Genomic DNA, 25,014 nt, shown 5'->3' with positions numbered 1-25,014 from the left:
GTTTGTGATGCCAGAGGTACTTGAGCTGAATTACGGTGGCCAAATTACGCAGGAAAGAGGACAGCTTTTCCAACATTACGGTGGAAACAGTTTTAAGGACAGCAAGACAGACACTTTCCTTTTGTTCTGATATTACCCCTGGTCAAAAGAAGTAATGGAAGCACAGCAGAAACCTGCCGAACCTGTTTAACCACAGATGATAATGGCCGTTTATGCAGGGCTGTTTCCTTCAGGGTCACCCCACCGACTGCTCTGGTGCTGCGTTTTGATTATCCATGCCTTTCTCGACTGTCAAAAGTCGCCTCACTCTCCCCATGTGTTTCCACGCGTTTTGCCCGTGTTTTCCAGATGCTGTTTTAGTGAGAATCCAAAAAACGCAGGCAAAATGTGCGGAAACACGCGGGGAGAGGGAGGTGACTTCTGACGGTTGGGAAAGGCACGCATAATCAAAAGGAAGCACTGGAGCAGTTGGCGATGTGATTGCGAGGGAAACAGCCCTGTATAAATGACCAAAGAAACAAAAATACTAATTAAATGTGTTATGGACAAGGACTGTGTACACTGTGGACACACAAAGCTGCCTTATACTGAATCAGACTCTTGGTCCATCAAGGTCAGTACTGTCTACTCAGACCGGCAGCAGCTCTCCAGGGTCTCAGGCGGAGGTCTTTCACATCACCTACTTGCCCAGTCCCTTTAATTTGAGATGCTGGGGGATTGAACCTGGGACCTTCTGCTTGCCAAGCAGATGCTCTACCACTGAGCCACAGCTCCTCCCAAACTCCCTTAGACTACTATCAGGGGTCTGGTAATGCTTCAGCCCTAACCTGGGCGCCCCAGGCTACACCAACCTTGTCAGATCTCAGAAGCTAAGCTGGGTGAGCCCTGGTTACTACTTGAATGGGAGACCACCAAGGCAGGCCGGGGTTGCCACTTACAGGCAGATAACGGCAAACTACCTCTGAGCATCTCTTGCATTGAAAACCCCACGGGGTTGCCATAAATCAGCTGCGATTTGATGGCAAAAAAGAAGAAGAAAACACTTCAACCGTCTCTGGTAATGCTCCAATCTGTTTACCTCTTTTACAGGGCAACCCTAAACAGAGCTCTAGGGAGACCGTGGAATTCCTCAAGAGTTTTGTCCTGGATTAAGAACCTAAGACTTAATGGGTCAGACCAAGTATCCATCTAGTCCAGCATCCTCTTTCACATAGGAGGCAATCAAATGCCCCTCAGAAGGCCCAAATACAGGAAGAGGCTAAAAATCTCCCCAGTAACTGGTCTTCAGAGATATACAGGTTGTGTATTCCTTATCCGGGCTGCTTGGGACCAGAAGTGGTCCGTATTTTGGATCTTTCCTTATAGAAGAAGAAGAGTTGGTTTTTATATGCCGACTTTCTCTACCACTTAAGGAAGAATCAAACCGGCTTACAATCACCTTCCCTTCCCCTCCCCGCAACAAGACACCCTGTAGGGTAGGTGGGACTGAGAGAGCTGTGACTGACTAGCCCAAGGTCACCCAGCTGGCTTCATGTGTAGGAGTGGGGAAACAAATCCAGTTCACCAGATTAGCCTCCGCCACTTATGTGGAAGAGCGGGGGATCAAACCTGGTTCTCCAGATCAGAGTCCACCGCTCCAGTCCACCACTCTTAACCACTACACCACTATACCATGCTGGATTTTTTTGGGATTTTTTCATCAATCTAATGAGATATCTTGGGGATGGGAGCCAAATTCACGTATGTTTTGTATACACTTTATACACATAGCCTGAATGTAATCTTAAAGAATAGTTTTCATAATTTTGTGTACATTGAACCATCAGCAAGCAAAGGTGTAACTATCTCACCAGCATACCTCTTTCAGCTGTTAAACAAGAGCAACAACAAACTAACAATGGCAGGCTTTCAGTCACCACCTAAGATGCAGTGTACGTTGTAATTTATTTTTTTAGGGGAGAGGAAACATTGAAAGCAGACGGCATGGATCTTCCTGCATGCCGGCTCGAAGGGTCTGGTTTTCGGATCAGTCTGGACATGGGATGTCCAGATAAGGGATACCATACCTGTAGTATCTCAGAACACTAGGGTTCCATTTACCCATCTGGGTATCTGCCATGAATTGGCCTGATGCCCTGTTCAGCCATTTAAACCACACACCATCATTGCGTCCTGTGGCAGTGAGTTCCACATGGAAATTACGCATTGTGTGAGGAACTACTTCCCAACAAACTTCACAAGAATGTTCTGAGCTGTAGTATTTTAGGAGGAAAGGTTTCCCCACACCATGCATAATTTTATGAACCTATAGCAAATGCCCCTCAAATCCTATTTTTTTCTAAGCTGAAAAGCCCCAAATGCTACCTTTTCCTCATAAGAAAATGATATTGCAAACGGCCTTGAATATTGTAAGTGGCCTTGAGTCCCTCAAGGGAGAAAGGTGGCTAAAAACGTTTTAAATAATGAATAATAAAGGAAGGTGTTGCGTGCCATGAGGTTCAATAACCCGTTTTAGGGAGTGGGCTTGCCAACTCCAGGTGGGGAAATTCCTGGAGATTTGGGGGTGGACCCTGGGGAGGGCGGGGTTTGGGGAGAGGGGGCATAACGCCAGAGTCCACCCTCCAAAGGCACCATTTTCTCCAGGGGAAATGATCTCCATAGTCTGGACATCAGTGGCAGTAGGGGAGGGTCTGTGGCTCAGTGATAGAGCATCTGCTTGGCCTGCAGAAGGTCCCAGGTTCAATCCCCGGCATCTCCAGTTAAAGGGACTAGGCAGGTAGGTGATGTGAAAGACCTCCGCCGGAGACCTTGGAGAGCTGCTGCCGGTCTGAGTAGACAATACCGACTTTAATGGACCAGGGGTCTGATTCAGTATAAGGCAGCTTCATGTGTTCATGTGTGTGTAGTTCTAGATCTCCAGGCCCCACCTGGAGGCTGGCAACCCTACAAGAGAAACAGGCATATTTTAAAAAATAGCAAGAGATCGCATCTTTAGGACTAAAGCAAAGAACCTCTTGAAAGCTGGCGGTGGGACCAGCCATCATGCCCCGGATGATGAGGCCGGGCTTGTTCCGGAGTTTCTCTCTCATGGCTGTCCTGGTCTCCGAAGACAGCTCCGGAGTTCTGAGCTCCCCTCTGCTATTTTGAAGCGCTCTCTCCTCCTCAGCTGGTGAACTTTCCAACGCCTGCCCGGTCTTGCCCGTTTTGCTTTCCACGCAACGCCTCTGGGAAAGAGAGGCCGGGGCGGCCGTCTCCTCGTTGGTTTCATAGCTGCAAAGAACACACAGAGATGAGCGCAAAGGAAAGAAGGTGACAAGTAATCACTGGCCAATGAATTAATCCAATTTATTGAACCAATTTATATGCACGTTACCCCACCTTCGATACTGATGAGTTTATTTTTTGATATACTGTGGTCCCCACTTTGGGGGTCCTGAATTGGGTGGAAAGGCAACATAGTAACGTTTTAAATAAATAAATTTAAATCAACCAATCTATTAATTTAATATTTCAAAACCAGCACTCCCAATGTTAGGGAACGGGCACTGTAGTGGTTAAGAGCGTGGTGTACTGGTTAAGAGCGGTGGTTTGGAGCAGTGGACTCTGATCTGGAGAACCGGCTACTATTGAACTCATATTTATATACAAATACATTGTGAGTCTTGAATATAAGTTCACACCAACAGTTGGGTACTATTTTATATTTTGCTGGTCTTACCACCTGGAGGTTGGCAACCCCAGCTGAAACCCCAAGCAAAGGTGGCACCGGGATTGCCACTAGGGGTTCCATACAGCTGTCAGTACAAATGTAGAAGCTGTCAAAGAATTACTGGCAGGGTGGGGTGGGGTGGGGTAATCCTGGGCGTTGGAGGCTATCATTAGGGGGAAGTAAAAAGAAATCAAGATTTGCGGGGTGGGAGGGGGAGATTGAGTCCAGCCATCACACAACCAGGATTCGTGTACATTTAAAAATTAGGGTGCCCCTGAGCATGTGCAGAACACCCCCTCTCAATTCTACCACAGATGGAAAGGGAGGGGACTGTTATGCAGCCCAGCCCAAGTGCTCTCCCTCTCGGTCCCCTGTGCTTTGGCTGGCCTGCTCCATTTGGAAAGGCGGGCCTTTGAGCACGGGCAGAGTGCAATGCAGATGGAAAAGGGGGGATGCGTATGTGTACGTGGTTGGAGCCTCTGTGGCAGAAGGCCAAGTTTGTTTGAATCGAGAGCCCCCGAACCTGCTGCCCTCCCCCACTTCGGAGCAAAAATTAACCTAGCCAACTAGATCACGATGGGTAGATGTGTTAGTCTGTCATTAGCAGTAGAAAAAAGCAAGAATCCAGTAGCACCTCAAAGACTAACAAAACCTCTAGCAGGGTACGAGCATTTGTGAGCCATGGCTCACTTCTTCAGAAACAGCTAGAATGTGAGTCCATCTATCCTTAAGTAGGGACCAGTGATTTAGACACCCAATGGCAATAGCACGTAAATGTCAATACCAGGTAACTGACATGAGCAGGCATGATTGGATCACGTGTGATATAGGGAGGGGTAGTTGGCGTGAAGAAATCAGCATTGGTAAGACATGAATCCCAGGTCTCTATTCAATCCCGGAGAATGCGTAGTCTTGAGCTTCACAATTAGTTGTAATTCAGCAGCCTCTCTTTCTAATCTCCCTTTGATGGACCCCCATTCTAGCTAGATCTGAAAAAGTGAGCTGTGGCTCACGAAAGCTCATAACCCTGCTAGAAATTTTATTCGTCTTTAAGGTGCTACTGGACTCTTGCTCTTTCCTACTGCTAGGCGACTAGAGGGTTTCTGAACATGTGTGTGTGTGCGTTAAGTGCCGTCAAGTTGCTTCCGACTCATGGCGATCCTATGAATGAAAGTCTTCCAGAATGTCCTATCTTTGACAGCCCTGCTCAGATCCTGCAAATTGAAGGCTGTGGCTTCCTTTATTGAGTCAATCCATCTCTTGTTGGGTCTTCCTCTTTTCCTGCTGCCCTCTGAACATGTACAGAGGGAGAAATGGCAAGAAGTGCAATTTTCCCATTGGGAAAAGGGCACTGAGGACCAGCCTTGCACATGGGGAAAAAACCCAAAAGGAATAAATAAAAAGATCTAAAGAAGGCTTTGTGTTTGGGCGAGTTCCAGAGAGCGTCGGTCTGGAGCACCTGCCAACAGGGGGAGCTTCTCTCTACCGCGCAGCCCCTCGGAGGGAGGGAAGGAGAGAAGCTTCCCCTGGTGCACTTCTGCCTGCCGCCCTCACTCGCGCAGTCCCCACTGCGGACTGGGCGGGGGGGCGGGGCAGAGAAGGGAAGCCACGCCCCGAATCTGACGCCTCGGCCCATTCAGAGATTTCCTTCACCATAGAGATGAGCCGGCAAGACGGAACGTTTCTCCCGCGCGTCCGATTGGCTGCCTTGAAGCGGTCCGGCGAGAGGGCGGGGGGGAGAACAGGAGCTCGGCTTGTAGCGCGCGCGAAAGGAGCGCACTGCGCATGCTCGAGCAATGGTATAAATACGAAGCGTGCGGCGGGGCAGACGCAATTGTGCGGGGTGGGAGCGGTTGTTAAGATAAAGCTATATCTGGGTTGCTTTTGTAGGGGTTTTGCTGCGCATAGTTAAGAACAAAGTTTTTTTTTTTTTTAAAGAAGTGTTTAGGGCGGGTAGCAGTTTCACTGTTAAAGCTTCAGGCTGTAAAAAGTCACAGAAACTCTGAAATTAATCCGTGCAAAACTATTTTCAAACCTCAGCTTGATTTTAGTTTCTCTTCCTTTTCTTTTATTTAAGTTATTTACAGTCCGTTTTTCTTACAGGGACTATTTTTAAACAATCATTTGGTTTTAGGTTCTCTTTGCTTTTGCATTCCCAATCCAAGTCATTTTATTTTATTTTATAGTCCTCCTTTCTCACTGGGGCTCCAGGCAGGTTATGCATAGGGAGTCAGCGCAGTCAATGAAATGCATTAGCCAGCACATTAGGGTTGCTTAGAATTCTCAAACCACTGTACTTTTATTTATATCTTTCTTCCTTTTTAATTCTATTTAAAACTTCTGTTTTTTAAAATGCGTGTATATATTGCAGCCTGCCTTCCTGGCTGAAACTCTCAATGCAGGTTGCAAAATAATGAAGGCAAAAAACAGTGATGAGTGCAAAGGAATTACATTTTAACAAATTCTGTAAGCCCTTGGTGTTTCGCATGAGCTTCTTCAGGGGGATCTTTCTCCTTACAAGATATTTTAAAAGTCAATCAGGGAGCCTCCCATGCAACAGGTGTAGCAAGTTATAGCTGATCAATTAGAAGGCAGCAGAAAGCTTAATTTCAGCAGTAGAGGAAATATTTTGTATACACTTTACTGGTTTTCTGTGACCAGCATTCCTGGGTGATTAAAGCCACTAGGTAAGACTTGAAGTTAGTATAAAAATAGTTTGATATTATTGGAAATAATAAAAGAAGTAAGGTTGGTCGATGTTTTCCTTTTAGCTTGGGCGAGGCTATAATGTGCACCGGTTTTTATGTTTCTAGTGAACAGCTGTGAGGCATGCAGAAAGCCAAACTGCAGGCTTATGAACAGCTGCAGGAAGGAATTGCAAATTAAAGTTGCATTAACAGCTGAGCAGAAAGTGTAAAACAACTTGTTCTATTAAGGTCAATTTGCTGCAAAATAGCAGCTGGTTGCATTCTATAAGAAATGCTGTATTTCCTATATTAACTGAAATAATAAAACGTTCAGGCTGGCAGGTGTTTTCCTTTTAGCTTGGGCGTGGTCAAGATGTGCATGCTTTTTTTAGTTTGTACTAAATAGCTGTGAGGCATGCAGAAAGCCAAACTGCAAGCTCATGAACTGCCGGAAGGAATTGCAAATTAAAGTTGCATTAACAGCTGAGCAGAATGTTTAAAGCAACTTATTCTATTAAGGACCATTCACTGTAAAATAGTGATTGGCTGCATTCTTTAAGGAAACCCTATATTTCCTATTCCTGTTATACTCGGGCGGGGGCACAATTCATAGGGAAGGGGCTTATTCATCTTAAGGCATTGCCACTCACATGCATATTATAGTTCCAAAGTACGGCAAATTAACAGGTGTTTTTTTTTCCATAAGCAAAAGTGCCTAAGGTACAAAACAATACCTGAAACAATTGAATGCATTAAGGTACAAATATTTTTAAGCAAAACGATTCTGGGATCTACTTTAAGCGCTTTAGAGGACATTTGTCTACATTTGGTTTTTAGGGATCAAATGGTGATAGGTTCATCAAAAGCCTGCCAAGACATTTTAGCCAGACAGCCCTTTTGCGTTTGAATTAAAATTTCCTCAAACCTGTTCAGCGTTTTCAAGACATCCTCATGAATTCGCGTATATTGAGTATGATTTCTAATCTGAAGATGCTGAAGGTCTTATATTACTACTATCCCTTGACTTCTTACTAATTATCTCAGGCAACAGCTTCTCATGAAATCAGTGTACTTAAATGCACGTTAATCCAAGAAATGAAATCACCTGCTTTCATAGCTGAGGTGTGAATAAGAGGCATAAGTAGAGAGAAGTTTAGAATTAATTGGTTTCTAAATGTGCACCTAATTGCTGCTAGGGTTGACCTGACCTGATTGGAACCAAAGCACCAATTTTTGCATTTCTTATGAAATGAGCACAAAATCGGCCGTCCTGACAAACCTAATTGTTACTTTTGCCATAGTTGCCAGGCTGAGATTCTATGAACCAATACCCGAGTGCTTCTATTTTATGGGTTTGTGATAATTTCATTTCATTTCTTGGATTTCTATCCCGCCCTTTCCCAACTGAAGTTGAGGCCTCAGGGCGGCTCATGAATTAAGCTTTAAAACTTTTTTAAAAAAATCTTTTACAAAACCAACAGTTCTAAAATTCCAGAGAGATTCCAGATGGTGCCTCTCCGTGCTAATACCAGCGACAGGGCAATCCGTTGAGGAAGGAGGCCAGCTATGATGGGGAACCGCCCTGTCCGCGACCATAGGCCTGGCGGGACATCTCAGTCATACAGGCCCTGTGGAATTGAGCCAAGTCCTGCAGCGCCCGAGTCTCACTTGACAGAGAGCACCACCGAGCTCTGGGTCTGGTCGAGGAGAGCTGGATACGCCTTGGGCCGGGGACCACTAGTTAGTTGTTTTTAGATGAGCGTAACACTCTCGGGGGGGGGGGGAAGGTGTATTGGGAGAGGCAGTCCCGCAGATACAATAGTCCCAGACCATTTAGGGCTTCAAAGGTCAGTACCAAAACCTTGAACCCTAATCGGGTGTTCAACCCGGAGCCAATATAGCTGGTGGGGCACCGGTTGGATATGCACTCTCTGTGGTGTCCCTATAAGTATCCTTGCTGCTGCATTCTGGACTTGCTGAAACTTCCTGAGCAGCTTCAAGGGTAGCCCTGCATGTAGAACAAATTACAATAGTCTAGCTTGGAGGTGACTGTGGATCCCTGTGGTGGAAGCAGCAAAAATTTATCTGCAATGTAGCTCTCAAGGGCCTCACGGCTGATGGGTCCTAATTGCCCTAATAATTGGGCTGGGTGAGAGCTACCAGGTGCAATAGTCTGCGCAACAAATCTTCGCTGCCGCCTCATAGGTTTTCATAAACGTCCTATAAAAGATGTTCTGGCGGCTTCGTCACTGGTACCCTGCCAAACCCGCTGCAGTCCGAGCAACAATATTTTTCAACACGTTCTGTAATTCTGCCCTTGTCAAACAGAAACTGCGGCTATCTTAATTATTTTGTTGTGGCTTTTGTCTAATTCCAGATAGTCCGATGACATCATTTCTGCATTTCAATCAACAATGAGTTGTTTAAGAATAGAGGTGTATAGCTAAGAAAAATTGGGTAGGAGTTCTGTATTTAATTATGTCTACTGGAGCTAGAAAGTTAAAGATTTTTATTTAAATGCAAGACACTATTTAAAAACCACACGAGAGACAGAAAAGGAAGAAAGAAATACACCAAGGTGGGAGCGGAAGGTCAGAGCTGCTCCAAGATACAGAACTGAATCAAGTTCCCCCTGGAAGCAAGTGGGGAAGGAACAGCCCCACCCCACATTTAGGATGGGGGATCTCTGAGTAGAAAATATGGATCTTTGGAGCTGGGAGATGTTAAGCCCTTCCATTTTCTTTCAGAATGGTTTCAGTATTAATACTGGATTAATATAATCTAAGACTACATTGTGTCTGTCAATGGTGGTTTGTTTTTTTAAATCGGGACGTTTATTATTCGTGTGTATTTTGGGAATTTTGCTTGGGGTAGAAATGTACCCCACAATTCAATTCATGCAAGTTTTTTCTCCCATGGGATTTATGTGTAGCTTTAAGTGAGTCATGGGCGGGGGTACGTTCCATGCTTCTGAAGAGAATAAAATCAAACTTTCTTTCACGATAATGTTCTTATGGCCAATTCGGCCCTGAACAATGTAAACTTTCACTATACAGCTACCAGTTGAACGTAATAGTTTGACTTTCATGGGAGTCACACCATTGGTCTATGAACCTCAATAGCACAATGCATTTTTCAAGAAATAGATACGGGTTTTAAAAAATTATCGTTGTGGGGATTATGTGAGTGATTTGCTTTTTAAGAGAAAACCCTACTGGGTCTTGCCAAAGTATCATGAAAGGGGCTGATGGTTTATCCCTTGAACCAAATAAGTCAAACTTACTTGCCCAAATGGATATGCGTCTGAAATTATTTTTCCAAGATAAACCTGTAAGAATCTTGTTGGGTATACAAGTCAAGCTAGTATCTTCAGATAGCTGTTTTGTATGGCACCTCAAAATAAGTAGTAGATCTATCTGCTACTCATGATTAGGTAATGATTTCAAGAACGAGCTGTCAAATTAAAGTGGATTTGTTTACCTGTTGTTCTCCGTCTGAGGCACCGTTCGCACACAGGGGTCTCCATCAGAGAAGGAGCTCTTGAATACGGTGGTCTCCAAATTTCTAAGCTGCGACTTCTTGTGCATAACGGCTGGACTTCCAGGGCCTTGGAGGCTGATGGTCTGCTCCAGAAAATAGCTAGTCATAATTTCAAGAATGGTTTTCAGCGGATTCTCCTTTGTCTGCAATACAAGGATATCCAGGGTTATAATTGGATTTTCCCAGGTAGCCCACTCTTAAGATGCTCCATCAGCGAAGGAATTCTCGAATACAGAGGTCTCCGAATTTCTAAGCTGCGCCTTCTTGTGCATAACGGCCTGGTGTTTTATTGCAGAGAGCTAAGAAAAAATGTGTTGGGGAAAAGCGGTTTTGGGTATAAAATCGTATCTATGCATAAGCCAGTCCAAAGTGAGAAACTGGTTTGCGGACCTCGGACATGGTCAGCTCTGTGACGGAAATGAGAACAATAACAACAATACACAAGTTAATGGGTAGAAAAAAGGCCACAGCTTTATTAATTACAACCGAAAGGAGCATTTGGCGAGGCGTGGAAGCGGATCCAGGCATCAGCTGACCACCCTGTCAATTGATGTACGATCCCCAACCCGCATTGTTCAGAGAGCAACCAGATTGGTAAACCTTGGTTCCTCTAGACATGAATCTCTTAAGTGGTTCCCTTGCCACTTGGAGTGGAGGCCAACAATCGCCCCCAAGCTGGGCATCAAATGGACTTTACCCCAAGACCCCTTATGCATAGCTAGCGCGCCTCTGTCCCTTTCTATGGTTTGCAAACTCCCAAGGTCGTGTCACGTGCTGCCAGTTCTTTTCGATAAGGCTTGATGCCTAAAGTTTGGTCTTGCTTTACAAAAATATTGAACTCCAAAAATGCGATACAGGAATGATCACATCTTCCAGAGAATTTCAGGTTCATGTCACATATTGGTCCAGGTTTTGGATGCAAAAAAGGTCTGGTCAGAGTCAAAAATAAATAAGTTCGTTATAAAGTAAATATTTTACGTTTATAAAGTAAAATATTAGCTGCAAAAGGGTTATGGTCAAAAATACGTTGTTCCTCAAAACAATTCATAAAGAGGTTAGCAATAGCCAGGGCGCAAGAAGCGCCCATGGACACTCCCTTGATCTGAAGAAAAAAATTCAGTATTGTAATGAAAAAAATTGTGCTCAAAAATGTCTGTCAAATCAAGCAGGAAATGTGTGGGAGGGGATAAAAATCATCTGTCCAAACAGCCTGCTATGATGTTTCTAGCCACCTCTAAACAGACGTTGGTGTACAAGATGCCAACGTCTAAAGTTGCCAAAACTGCAAGGTGTGGGAGGACGATCATCTTATGTCATGATCATCTTATTAAAGGTCGAGATCAGAGCAATGTTATCAAAGTTAGGGACAGGAACATTGGGTTGAAGTCTGGAAAGAAGAAGGAAGTCCAACCCAGGTGACAGCCAGGTCTCCTGTGCAAGTCTTGAGTGGCAGGTGGTTTTGTGGGTGCGCCAGCCTTTTTGAGTTCATGGGGTGGTCTCACCCCAAATGGTCCCCTAAGCGTAATTAATTTAATACTCTTTCTTCTGTTAGTCTTAGCTGGCTCATGAAGCATTGCTCGGCTTATCTAGCTGGCCCATGATAAAAAGAATTCAATCTTCTTGGGGTAGGGACCTAAATCTAGTTTTGAAATCTTTCTCTTGGTGGATGGCCCAGACTAGCCCAGTATCATCAGATCTTGGAACCTAAGCAGGGTTTGCCCTGGATAGTATTGGGATGGGAGACCACCAAGGTTGCTACAAAGGGCAGGCAATGGCAAAGCATCGGAGGGGCAGTGGCTCAGTGGTAGAGTATCTGCTTGGCATGCAGGAGGTCCCAGGTTCAATCCCTGGCATCTCCAGTTAAAGCAGCGGTTCCCAACCTTTTTTTGACCAGGGACCACTAGGACTTTTTTGTTCGGTGCAGGGACCCCAAGGTTCAAAATAAAAATTCCAAGAATTTGAAAATAAACTTTAATCATAACAGTTAGTTAAACATTAAGCTTAGAATAATATTTAAATATATATATTTATAATAGAGAACTTTTAATTGAAAATATTAATTTATTATGGGTTTATAACTTTGTTTTGCGGACCTTAATTTAGTTCTCGCGGACCCTGGTTCTTGGGAACCAGTGAGTTAAAGGGACCAGGCAAGTAGGTGATGTGAAACCCCTCTGCCTGAGACCCTGGAGAGCCACTGCCGGTCAGAGTAGATAATACTGACTTTGACGGGCCAAGGGTCTGATTAAGTATAAGGCAGTTTCATGTGTTCACCTCTGAATGTCTCTTTGCCTTGGAAGTCCTATGGGGTCATGGTAGGTCAGCTGAAAGCACTTTCCACTACCGCTTCCTGATGACATTTTGTGATGTTAGCAGGGTTGGCCCAGGTTAATATTTGGATGGGAGACCGCCAGAGAAGTTCAGGGTTGCGACACAGAGGCAGGCAGTGGCAAAACCACCTCTGAATGTCTCTTGCCTTGGAAACCCTATGGAGTCATGGTAGGTCGGCTGACTGCACTTTCCACTACCCCCTCCTGATTACATTTTGTGATGTCCTTGATAGCCACTCAACTGCAAGTGGTTTGACCCCAAAATTAAACAGAAGAATTAGGTGATGGTTTGTTTTTTTACCTTGTTCAGTTTATACAAAGGCTGCAAATGCAAAATCTTCCGCAGCTCATTCCTGTTGTTGATACTGAGGGCCGTGCGTGGGAATTCTTGGTCCATCGTGCTGCTTGTCTTGCTTAAGCCCTGTGCAGAGAGGAGAGGAACACAGATTCCATGAAGCTTTAAAGAAGCGCCCCAAAACTTCAGTTTTAAACAGTGTTGGAATGTAAACAGGCAAAAATGTTTCTCTAGGAAAGTCACTGCACATCGCAGCTTGGGTTCACGGTAGAATTTGCTGCCTGTAACGATGGGCGAAGCAGCAAAAACCCCTTGGTTCAAATTGCCCATTGAGTTTAAAAAGTACCTTCTGACTGAATTGTTTCCTCCTGGGTCCATGACTGCATTAAGATCACCGATCAGAAAACTTGTCCAAGATACATGACTTGGCTACTTCTCCCCCAGTTTAATTCTAATTATTGTTTCCAGGGGCAAGTGGAACTAATCGTCAGTGTTCATTAAATAGTCTATTTTACAAAATGGTCTCCCTGCACTCTACTGTAAATCTGGAGCCAGCGTGGTATAGTGGTTAAGAGCAGTAGACTCCAATCTAGAGAACCAGGTTTGATCCCCCGCTCTTCCCCGTGAGCAGCAGACACTAATCTGGTGGACCGGGTTGGTTTCCCCACTCCTACGTATGAAGCCTGCTGGGTGACCTTGGACTAGTCACAGTTCTCTCCAAACTCTCTCCACCTCACCTACCTCACAAGGTGTCTCTTGGGGGAGAGGAAGCGAAGGCGATTGTAAGCCAGGTTGAGTCTCCTTAAAAAGGTAGAGCAAATCAGGGCATAAAAAACCAACTATTCTTTACTGTGAAATGAACATTCCCGGGACTTGCTTCTTCAGTTAGAGACTTATACTCTTGCTTTTCTTGCACATGGGAACCCCAAAGCAGCTTTACAGCACCATTCTTTTCCATTTCGACCTTGCAACAAAAAAATTCCAGTGGTGGGTTAGGCTGGCCGGCCCACGGTCACCCAGAGAAGGGATTCAGCCCTAACTCTCCTGGCTTCTAGTCCCGCACTCTTACCTACTGTATTGTGCTTGGCACTCTTTCCCTCTTTTAAAACATCATTCCTTTTACAGTTAGAAAACAAAAATCCACACACCAGTAATATTGAAAGAGACTTTTATAGCAGTTTTTTTTTTGGAACAAAATGATGTTTAGATTAGTTTTCAGCAGCTCACAATGCATTCTTCTTTAACTGCGTAGGAAGAATTGTAGAGAGGTGGGTTGTGCAGTTGCCATAGCTAAAAGTTCAACATGATAAAAAAAAAATAGTTTTCTTTATCTGTATGATCAAGGAAGAATGCTATATAAAGTATGCCTTGCGACCAGAACTTAAGCCGTTCGATACAGTTTTTTTCTTTATAACGGATAAATGGACTTTTTAACATGCTAGCGGGCAGCTTAAAAACATGTACGCCGTGTATCAGATATGGGTACACTACTGTTTAAAGCTGTTAAAGAATGGTTCTTCAGATGCTGAAAATGGTGACTTCAGTAGCATTTCTTAACTTCCTTTCCTTTTATCCCTTAGAAGCTCCTTGATCCATTGATCTTAAGCAGCATATATCTAGTGTTGGAGGGATATAAGGACTGAAACAAATCTTGCCACTGACAATGTAGCCTTGGGGTCCCTGTCGCTTAGTAAAAAAGGCATTATGTCAGTCACAGAGGCATTGGATTTGTATATTAAAAGGGGGGAAATATAGTGCGATCGATTTCTTAACTTAAAGTCTTAGTTCTCCTCCCTGTAAGTGGTGGGATAGCTAGCAGAGACCTAGTGTTGACTATACACCTCTGTAAGAGCCTACATTTTAGTTTTGCTGGGGGTCTGTTCAGTACACACACACCCAATCGTCATAGGGTAGACAACACCAATATGACTGTTCGGAAAAACTAGGGTAACTTTTCTAGAGGGCTTTGTTAGGTCACCCCCCCCCCAATCCCAGAAGCTTCAATACGAAGCCTATGATCTTTTCAGCATGAATCTGCTTCCGTATTCGTTGCCCGCAAAACGCACTATGGGAAATGTAGTCACGGGGAGTGTGTTTTGATCTCGTATCTTGAGGCAAAGTGCTGGGAAGCGACGAAAAGGCACACATCTTCCCGAAGATTATGGCGGGTGCACGGTTGAATGAAAGCAATGAAAAGGGTTTAGAGGCGGTGGTTGTTTTTTTGCAGTTTTTCAAACTACGGCATTCCCCTAAAAACCAACATGCACCGACCAAGCAAACGGCCAGCCTCTTTTACCTTTTTGCTGAGAAACTCCCTCACCAAAGATGCGGCCACTTCTTCCACGAAAGCGATTTCCATAGTTTTGCCTCCTCCACCGTATGGAAGCCAGGATTTTGGGGAGGGAAGGGGGCTTAGTTGAATAGGGGGAGCATCCGGCAGGCTGAGCGATGCTCCGTTCGTTTGCCCAGCTGTTAACCTCTGCCTTTCTGGAGCTTCGCTGCTTTTGCAGCCTGCCGTAACCGTTGGCCGTCTGTTACGCTGTCGCCATGGCGATGGTGTCCTCGGAAGAGAATCCTCTTCCCCTCCCACCTTTTTCAAGGACCAGCCGAAGAACACCTGGAGTTTACCTGTATTCATGCATAAATCCCTGCGTCTGTAATGGGCAAATTTAAGACAAAGCATTACCCCCCAAAAATTTGTCACTATAGATTCTCCCAGGGATTGTCTGAAATGTGCTAGTCTGGGATGATGTGTGTGTGTGTGTGTGTGTGTTAAGTGCCATCAAGTCGCTTCCGACTCATGGCGACCCTAGGAATGAAAATCCTCCAAAACGTCCTGTCTTTGACAGCCTTGCTCAGATCTTGCAACTTGAAGGCTGTGGCTTCCTTTATTGAGTCCATCCATCTCTTGTTGGGTCTTCCTCTTTTCCTGCTGCCCTCAGGATGATGGGAGATAACAAATGTAAGAAATGCCATTAAAAATGAAGCGTTTCTTTGTTATTTCTATTGGTTGTGTGGCACAATGTGAAAAAGTGCTCAGAAAATAGCTGCTTCAGATGGGCTGTCAGATTTTAAGAAATGCTTGTGTGTCTATTAAAATAAAAACAAGATTATATGGGTTGCTTATGGGTGTTTTTTCTCCGTTGCGGTAAAGTGCAGTTTTCAACAAGAAACAAAAATTACACTCTTCCCCCCCCCCTTTGGTTAAAATAATAAGTGGATAGAGCGAGATCTGATTTGAATTTTCCCCTCATAGTAGGATGCAGATTTTAGGGGTCTGTTGGCTGTTTGTGGGTATAGAGGTCAGCCCTCCAGGTGGTGTCTGGAGATCTGGAATTACAACTGATATCCAGGCAAAAGAGATCAGTTCCCCTGGAGAAAATGGCCGCTTCGGAAGGTGGACTCTATGGCATTATACCCCGTTGAAATCCCTCCCCAAACCCGGCCCTCCTCAGGCTCCATCCCCCAAATCTCCGGGTATTCCCAACCAAGAGGTGGCAAACCCTGTGTTGGGTAGCCGTGCCTGTCTTGGGGTCTTGTCTCCCAACACCGTCTTGGTGGGGGCCTTCTCATCCATACGGAGCTTGCCACGGGGTCCCCTGGGAAGACAGCTGCATGTTCCTGTTCGTTTAGCAACTAGCCATAGTGACTACTTGGGCAGCTGTGATGGCTAGTTGGATTCTGCTGTATGACTGAGGGGGTCATGTATTTAGGTATTGACTTTTGGAGAGGGGGATTCTGCAACTGCCATAGCTAAAAGGAAGGGCGGAAGGGGTAGTCTAACCCTAACAAGAAGGGGTTGTGATTCCATGAAGGAGCCTCTGCTTTGCATACGGAAGATCCCAGATTCAATCCCTGGCATCTCCAGTTAGAAAGGACCAGGCAGTAGGTGATGGGAAAGACTTGTGCCTCAGATCCTGGAGAGCCTCTGCCAGCATGACTAGACAGTAGTGACCTATGTGGACCAATTGGTCCGATTCAGCATAAGGCATCTTCACGTGACCAGGTGTCTCGTGCCACGACCTGATGGCAACATCTTTTCTGACCACTGATGGAGCAACATGGGTGGGGCTTACTGGGCCGTGGGATGTCAATCAGCAATGACGATTTGGCTAAGGGACAGGTGCTGGAGGCAAGTCAAGATCCTGTTGTAACCCAGCACAATCCTAGTTACACAAATCCCTATTGGAAGATGGGGTTTTTTCTTCTTGCAAAATTCAGTAAAATGACAGCACCCCATGTGAATCATTGAACAAATGTAAAATTGCTTCAAAAATCTAAGGTAGTGAACATTTAATATAATCAGTAGAACTTATGCAACTTGAAGTAACTAAATCATGATGACTAAACGTAGCCGCGGTAAAGTATACAAAATCTTCTGTGCCCTTCAGGAAGGGCAGTCAGAACATTGGTGGACATCACACAATTCCCAATAACACAAAAGGGAAAGAAAGAAAAGCCCACAACTTTAATTCAATATGCAGGGCTGTTTCTTCTCTTTATGCTCTTGGTGAATCCTGCTGAGGCCGCAGCAGGCATCCTCTCTCCAGTCCGACCTGCAAAGGAAAATTATTAATCCCTTCAGTTGAACTCTGGGCTTCCCTCTTCATTGCAGGCCCAACTGACTGAGAGGTGGTGGGGCCCTTGCAGTTAGTAACCAGCGTGGTGCAGTGGTTTGGAGTGGTGGAGTCTGATCTGAAGAACCGGGTTTGATTCCCCACTCCTCCACATGAGTGGCGGAGGCTAATCTGGTCACCTGCAAGGCCAGGTGGAGATGCAGCAGCTACTGCAACAACTCTCCTCGATGGCCGGCTAGCAGATGATCTGGGTCAAGCTGGGGGATATCTGGAAGCTGTAGGACGGGTTCCCAATTTGGGCCTGTGGGCGCCTTTGCAATCCTGGCAGCATGATGGGGCCGGCCACAAAATGGCAGCCGGAGAAGGCAAAGCCAGCCACAGAAATGGCGGCCGCAACTTACCTTCCGTCACGGTGAAGATCCTTGTGCCGTGGTGGCAGCTGCTGCCAAAGCAACATTTTAAAAAATACACACTGCCGTTCAGAAGCCTACCTGGGCCAAAGCCCCACCTGGCCCCCACCCAAGTACTGAAAGCTTGGCGGGTGCCAGAAATGGGTACCATGGTGCTCACAGGCATCTCATTGGAGACCCCTGCTGTAGGAATGCGCTACACACTCATCAAATGGTTATTACTGGTGCCGTCTCAAGCCGTGGTGGGGATGATCTACCCTTGGGGACGGGGGAGTGTTTTGGATTATGTGACCTTGATGGGCTGGGGTTGCAAGCTGGCTTGAGGCTTCACTCATTGCACACCGAGATCTCTCAGGACAGTGGTCTGCCGGCTTTAACCAGCCCTGCTGTGGCTTGGCTTTCAGCATGCCCTGGCATCAAATAGAATACTTCTCCTGCATGCTGTCATGGTTCTTCGAAAGAATCTAGCAGAGAAGGTATGGAGCGGATGTGGCAACCAGATACCCACATTGGGGCACTGTACAATAGTGGGCCCCCAACAGCAAAAGTGTGTCATTGGTGCCATTTCTCCTATCACAGACCGACTGAGCTGACCTAGAACTGCCCCAGCTGCTAAGTTGGGCTCTTGGGAACTGCTCCAAGGAGTTGGAACACAGCCTAACAAATGTGCAGTAGTGTCCCCAAAGGTTTTAGAAAGTGGGCTTGTACAGTCCTTTGTTGCCAGTTGGAGTCACACCTGGCTGTTAGTCCCACCCCATCCTTAACCGCCTTCTACAAATTGTAACTTGCAGTCCTCAACAGCCTCAAAGTTTTAATCTTCTCACCCTAGCTTTTATTCATTGTGTTAGTATCTGAACAAAATTATTGGGGGAAGGAGGGAATAACACAATGCCTCACACTGCCCCTTTCCCACAGAACTGCTAGAGTTTTTTTTTTAAAAAAGTATCACCACCCTGCTTGTTTGCTTTCTGCCTGTAGAAATACAGTAATAATTCCAGGACAGAATCTAACACTGAATTAAATTATCTCAAGGAACCATTGAAAAGTATATCTTTAATCTTGCACAAAGAAGAAACCCTTCATAATCTTGAAACAAGCAGGCAAGCTTCTCTCAAGAGTGAAGAAAATGGGTAGAACAGGTGTATCATCTTGTAATATCTTGTTTCCAAGTAAGTTTCCATAGGTGACCTTGAAGCGTTTAAAACACGTTCGCCTTACTCTCGATTAAGCGTCCTAGAAGATGTTAGCTCGTGTTGGTAAGCCGCATTACCGTTCGATTAGTTACCGATCCTCCGCTTAGCGTACAGTGGTGGGGAGGGAAGCTATTGAATGGACTCCTGTTCTCTTGAGCGTCTGCAGTTCCTCCGCCTTCGGGCCTCATCCCAGGAGGGAGATGAGCATCACGACACCCATGAACTGGGTGAAGAGTACCACAGGGGTGAGGAAAGACCACACGGGCCACAAGGCGACGTTGAAGCAAATGGCCGCCACGATGAACATGGCCGTCGTGATGGGGATCAGGGCCGGATACGCGGTGTCGTAGTCTTCGATCCCCCGGTACCACTCGAGGTAGATGATGCAGTAGAAGGCCACGGACAAGCTCCCCAGCAGCAGCCAGCTGCCAAGGATGAACCACCAGCTCTCCGTCTGAATCATCTCTTTCACAGCTTTAAAAAATTCAATGTAATAGGTGACAGCAATCGAGGCCACTATCCAGAAAGCGGAATGGATGTTAAGTCGGGGAGGCGGCTTCTCTTTCTTCTCGGCGCTTGCCGCTTCGACGGTGGTCGCGGTCCCTTCTCCGAGCGCTGGAGACGGCTCCTGCATCCCATGAGCTTTGTGACCGAACTGTCGCCTAAGACGCAGCAGCGGCTCTAACAAGTCTCCGTCCTGGGCGGCCATTTTAACCTCCGCCATCTTGGGATACGGCACACCTTTAAGCTCTAGAAGATGGCTCAGGCCAGCCTCTGATTTTTCAGTTTTTATTTGGCTGTCTGGAAAACTTGATGCTGATCGGGGTTGAACTAAAACTTGTCCCCTTTTTTTAAAAAACGGAACTGGAAAACACAACGGAAGAATAGAAATCATGAGATGAACAGACTAATTCATATTTTGAGTGTTCATGTGAGCAGTGTTAGCATTATAATGTAAAAATCATTCCAAATACATAGATAAAGCAAACCAAATTATAAAAACAATGGGGAAAACTGGGTTTTTAATCAAAACAGCGAATCAAACAGACTTGTGCATCAAACGCCAACCATAAAGGTACGAGCAGTAGCAAAATCAAGCATTTAACATTTTTAAATCTAGCATTCCACAACAGATTTTGAAATGTCCCTGAAGAGAACAATGTTCCATAAACCAAACGTCACCACTGGAAAAAGCTCTCTCTCATCACAGTAGAACTTATTCCTGTTCATCAACAGTACTGCAGTTAGTTTCGAGTCCAGTAGCACTTTAGAGAGCAGGAATTTAAAGGTAAAAGTGTTCAATTTTCAGTATATAAATGTTTAAGATCCGACGCTCCCTTTGTCAGATTGCAGCCAGTGAAAATTTATTTTAAAGAACTGCGGGACGCCTGGTTCCCCCCCCCCAAAAAAAAAAAACCACACACCCAATTCTACCCTGATAAACAGTGAATCTGCTGGATTTTCATTTTCATTATATTATATTGGCAGCGGGACACAGGATTGCGTAGAGCCTTGTTCAGATCCATGGTCATTGGAACACCTCTTGGAGCACAGAAGCATCAAATTCTCCCATTCTCATACCGGCACACAGACTTTCAACTGTAGCCCTGTTCCCAAAACGTTGCCTCCACGATACAAACGCGCTCACAATCTGTGACTGGACGTTGTATGGATGGTTGGCTTTACAATAATAAATATCATTGTGCGTCAAGCCCAAGTACATCACAATGTGTTCCCATTCGGGTCCAAGTCTTCTAGCAAGCCTGCTCAACTGCTGGTCTGTTGGTGGACTCTCCAAAACGCGTTGCGAAATTCCAGCTATTGCATCCTCTGCAGGCTCGGCTAGCCTAACCTCACTACGCTTTGCTTCAAGTCGGTCTCTCACCCAGGGAAACTCCTGCAAGGACTGTAGAAAGGTCTCGAAAGCCCTGGGCCCTCTTGTGGGCAGGACGTCAAGAAGCATCATGGTTTTCCCATGGTTGGTGGCCTGGGATCTTATTTCCTGCACATGGTTCTCTGTTAGAATCCCTTCTTGGTAAAGATACTGGACGACAAAGTCTTCCACCAACAGTTCTCTACACAGTTCCAGGCGCAGAGAGCGAAGAAGATGCTTGTCTCTGGCGTCCATCCTTCATCTATCAGGCTGACCTGGATTTCAAAAATGGCCTGAAAAGTACAGTGATAAAATGGCAGAGAGCGTGCATGGGGAAAAAATTCGGGGGGGGGGGAATCTAAAACACAATATGGTCTTTGGGAAACCGCATAGAGCGAAATCTGTTCTGGGCCAGCATTGACAGCCCACGGCATGGAATGGTGTTCCCTGGGACCAGAATTATTTCTATGGAATAGGAAATGGTAGACCCCAGAGAGAAATGATGGGCCTTGAGAAGGGGCGTGAGTGGTCCAAGGTGTTGGGATTACAGCCATTTGGATTGGCTACAGTATCCTGGGACAATGGCGGTTTCTGGGGCCAGATGAAGCTGCTCTGGCACTGGAGTACCAGCCCCCACAGCGGCATGAAGTATCCTCCATTTAATGTTTCTGGAGGCTGCAGGGATGATCTGTGAATAAGTTCTAACTCATTTGTTATCCTGCCATGACGTTAGTCTTGGGTATAAATCTTACTGTATCCCTCCCCTTTCGTTCCCTTAGAGCCTCATTGTATCCGGATCTCACTTCTAATCCTCTGTATTCCTGTTGTGTCCATCACCGCCTGCCTGATCTCCCTGTGCACTTCTGCCCATTGTGTTGACCTCTGGCCCACGCTATTTAACCTCCCCCCCCCCCCCCGGCCATGTGAAAAATACCATCTTGTGCTTGGTGACCTGTGCTTTCATAAGCAAAACTTGTAATATATAACTCTCCTCGTATGTCAGGCCATTTGCTCATCTTGACAAGTACTCTGACTGCCTCTGGATCTCTGTTTCCTTCCCATTGTGACACCCCTAATCTCCTTCTCTGGATGCCCTCTCCTACCCACTGGGATTCCTAAATTAAAGTTTGCCCATACCGTATTAAACTGTTTTAACAACTGAATGTTATCTCTAATGCACACGCTGTTTGCAAAGGAAATACGTTATTGGTTTTATGGTGGGCAATGTGGCATGGTACCATTTTCTACAGCTGCAGCAGAACACCATGCAGTCTTGTAATGTGAAATTGCTTTGGCATGAATCTTCTGGGCATGAAGGCCATCTGCTGGTATCTTTATTTGATAATTATAGAAGTTATTAAAGAGCAGAGGTTGTTCGTGTATGTATAGATCAGTAGCCATGCAAAGCAGCTAGAGAAGTTTCTGAAGGAACCAGAAAACTCTTTGTTTTTGTCCTGCATTTGCAATTACTGTGTGAACCAATGTTTATTCCTATCCAGTTTCTAGCGTGCTCACTGCACATGGTACCATATTCTTCTCCTGAAACCATGCTGTAGGCGTTCACCATTGTCTGCAGTCCATAGTCAAAAGAATTGTTCTGTTGAACTGTGTCTGCACCTAACAGTATCTTCCACTCTGCTGTCCTAAAAGGAGCATATGCATGGTAACATGTTGCAGCGGTTGACAACACGCTGCCATGTTGTGATGGATCCAGATTTCTTGTCGAATCGACAACGCTCGTGTTCTTGCTAACAGTAAGCCCAGTACCCAGCGATGTCCAGTGGTTACCAGCTCTAGGTTGTGAAACATCTGGAGATTTGGAGGTGCAGCTTGGGTAAGGAAGAGTATAATGCCAATAAAGTCCATACTCCAAATCTGCCATTTGCAGGGAAAGTCGCCTCAGGAGTCTGGAGATAAATTGTAAAGCTGGGAGAACTCCAGGTCCCACCTGGAGGTTGGCAACCCTATGGTCCATTACTGTATCTGTTGAAGCAGTAAAACGTGGAAAGTTGTGTGAGATTGGGAGGAAAACGTTCAAGCTCTGCCCAGCAATCCTGAGAGATTTGATTAGTATGGTGCACTGGCCCATGGGGGGTTCACAGCAGGGCACCATTTCTGGGAAGTCCTTGTTGGAAGTGAAGAATGGATTGTGGGGGTATGCGGAAGTTCTGTCAGTAGGAAGAGGGAGTGTTTCCTCTTAGTCCTGTGGAAGGGATCTGGGCTGTAGGGAAGTGGAGGGGGGCCACTACAGGGCTGCCATAAATAACCCTCCCCTGTCCCTGAGTGGGGAGCCCAAGAGGATCCGAGTATGCCTGAACTACGCTGGGGGGGGCGAATCATAGAATCCTCATAGAATTGGAAGGGTCCATAGAGGCCATCTAGTCCAACCCTTCTCAATGCCGGATCAGCTTAGAACATCCCAGACAAGTGCTTGTCCAGCCTCTGCTTAAAGGCTGCCAGTGAGGGGCAGTGGCTTTTTTTTTGATTATATGAGTTCTTTGGAGCCTCCTCCTCTGGAGAGACCCTCCTGCCCTCCTTTTGGGTGTATCAAAAAGGCCACCTCAAAGTCTCTTCTTAAGACCGTCTCTTCACAGCTGGGGCATCAATAAGGCCTCTCCAGGCTCCCAGACTGGAGTAAAATGAAGAAATTTCCCCTCCATTTCCCAACCTTCCCTTTTTCTTCTTTGTATGTAATTTCTGAATGCAACAGTTACATATTTCACTTTATAAAGAATAACAGGCTCCTTAGAGTTGTGAATAGATCCCCCCCCCCCACGACCTCCTTCGGCCTCCGTTCTTCTCAAGCACAAGAGGAACAACCGAAAATCCTGCAGATGAAGAAGACGCCCTGCAAGTTTAACTTAAAATTATGGCCTTTTTTCTTTGCTTTACGGGGCCACCACCTGTTAGGATTTGCCTCTGTTCATCATACTCTTTCTGGAGGGTATTTTGTACCATCTGGGCAACCACAAGGGTGCTTCCATTTATTGACTTGAGTCCCCCCCCCCCCCACTCTCCAGTTGGAAAGAAATTCAGGAGGGGGATTTCTGTAGCTAGGGTCCTGCTGAGTTAAAAGTTTTTCTTTCTGTTTTTGTATTTCCAAATCATTATAAACCCTATCCCCCATTATATCCAGAGGGCTTTCAGGCATCTCCCGTTGTTTCCAGTGGGCATTCTTGCCATTCATTTAGTACATCTCCAAGTATACGCCTTTAATTTTACATAGTGGGGATAGACTGCATTTCTTTGACACCTTTTCCTTGGTTGGAATAACCCTTCATCTCAAAAAGGGTGAGAATATTAGACTAATTTAATGCCATTTTTTCCACCCAGGCAAAATAATAATAATAATTGGTGCAAGGGAATTATATTTTAATAAATTCTGTACCCCCTACGTGTTTTGCGTGAGCTTTTTCAGGGGGATCTTTCTCTGCTTCAGAGTCCTGTGCAATCACACAAGCTATTGTGATGCCCTTGATTTTTTTTTTCACCTAGCAATCATCCCCCCACCCCCAATAGTAACAGGAATACTCACTCGTATCTCTGCATGCAGAATTTTGCTGAGGCTTTTCACTGGGTAGTCAGTTATTCCGTACAGCCTTGGTTCAGGAATATTTGGTCAGATCTTGACATAACATAAAACGCTGCAGTTTCTTCAAAGGTGAAGGTAATCTAAAGAGGTTTGTGTTTTTCCTGGAACACTTTGGAATCCCAGAAGCCCTGGGACTGAGTGCCCACTGCTTCCGTGTGCACAGTAGACAAAAGGCATTGTGGGAAATGTAGTCCCCGAGACCTTGCTTGGCGTCTGCTTCGAACTGATTACAAGCTTAGAAATACTGTGCCCTGCAGGGGGTGGTGAGAACGGCAGGAAAGTTTTAAATAATAAGCAGCTTCCTTTAAGAGCTCGTGGGCATTGCACTAAGTAACGCAATATTATTCTTTTGCCTTGCTGTTGAGAAACCATTAGGTCACCTTTTCTACAAAAGCTGTTTTCCCCAAATCATTGTATTAAAAAGCTCTTCACCTGCCTTATTAGCACTTAAGGAGATGTACAAAAGATTAAAGCAGTTAAAAGCCAACAATGAAAAATGAAACAAGCCTCTTGCACTAATTCTCTGGACCAGTTTGGTGGATCTGCCTGCAAATGGGGGAAAAAAACCTTTCAAAGGCCCTTTGGTTTTACACTTGATCTAGGTGTGGCATGTTCAGTAAATTGGAGTGGATGCTTAGAAAAGCTTAATGCTGGGCAGAAAATCAGACCAATCGCTTAATCAGACCAATCGGTCCACCGTCTGCTCAGACTGGTAGTGGCTCTCCAGAGTCTCAGGCAGATGTCTTTATTTTCAACAGGCATTTATATAATCAAGAAAGCAAGCCTTTCTTTTTAAAAAAAAAAATAT

At 45.5% G+C, this 25,014-nt stretch overlaps 3 protein-coding genes across 3 annotated transcripts in view; all 3 read right to left on the bottom strand.

The window, feature by feature from the left end:
* The window catches only part of MINDY4 (MINDY lysine 48 deubiquitinase 4), a 74,188-nt gene extending 59,268 nt beyond the window's left edge, over window positions 1–14,920 (bottom strand). Inside the window, exons 1-4 of the mRNA XM_056857137.1 lie at window positions 14,858–14,920; window positions 12,568–12,687; window positions 9,877–10,079; window positions 3,012–3,270 (exon numbers count right to left, since the gene is read on the bottom strand). Of these exons, the coding sequence (XP_056713115.1) occupies window positions 3,012–3,270; window positions 9,877–10,079; window positions 12,568–12,687; window positions 14,858–14,920 (645 nt within the window). The remainder of the gene's footprint in view (window positions 1–3,011; window positions 3,271–9,876; window positions 10,080–12,567; window positions 12,688–14,857) is intronic.
* Window positions 14,921–18,925: 4,005 nt separating this feature from the next.
* On the bottom strand, window positions 18,926–19,465 carry TMEM128 (transmembrane protein 128). Its single transcript, XM_056857865.1, has one exon. The coding sequence runs from the start codon at window positions 19,463–19,465 to the stop codon at window positions 18,926–18,928; it is 540 nt and encodes a 179-aa protein (XP_056713843.1).
* An 804-nt stretch (window positions 19,466–20,269) lies between these two features.
* Window positions 20,270–20,869, bottom strand: LOC130484794 (death domain-containing protein CRADD-like). Its single transcript, XM_056857881.1, has one exon. The coding sequence runs from the start codon at window positions 20,867–20,869 to the stop codon at window positions 20,270–20,272; it is 600 nt and encodes a 199-aa protein (XP_056713859.1).
* Between the last annotated feature and the right edge of the window lie 4,145 nt (window positions 20,870–25,014).

Source organism: Euleptes europaea, chromosome 11, assembly GCF_029931775.1.
Source record: "Euleptes europaea isolate rEulEur1 chromosome 11, rEulEur1.hap1, whole genome shotgun sequence".
Lineage (NCBI taxonomy): Eukaryota > Metazoa > Chordata > Lepidosauria > Squamata > Sphaerodactylidae > Euleptes > Euleptes europaea.
The sequence above is the reverse complement of the archived record's forward strand: the minus strand, read 5'-3'. Positions and strand labels throughout refer to the sequence as shown.

What these genes read in the sequence shown, in the direction of transcription:
- TMEM128 (XM_056857865.1), bottom strand. Translation starts at nt 19,465, where the DNA reads ATGGCGGAGGTTAAAATGGCCGCCCAGGACGGAGACTTGTTAGAGCCG.
- LOC130484794 (XM_056857881.1), bottom strand. Translation starts at nt 20,869, where the DNA reads ATGGACGCCAGAGACAAGCATCTTCTTCGCTCTCTGCGCCTGGAACTG.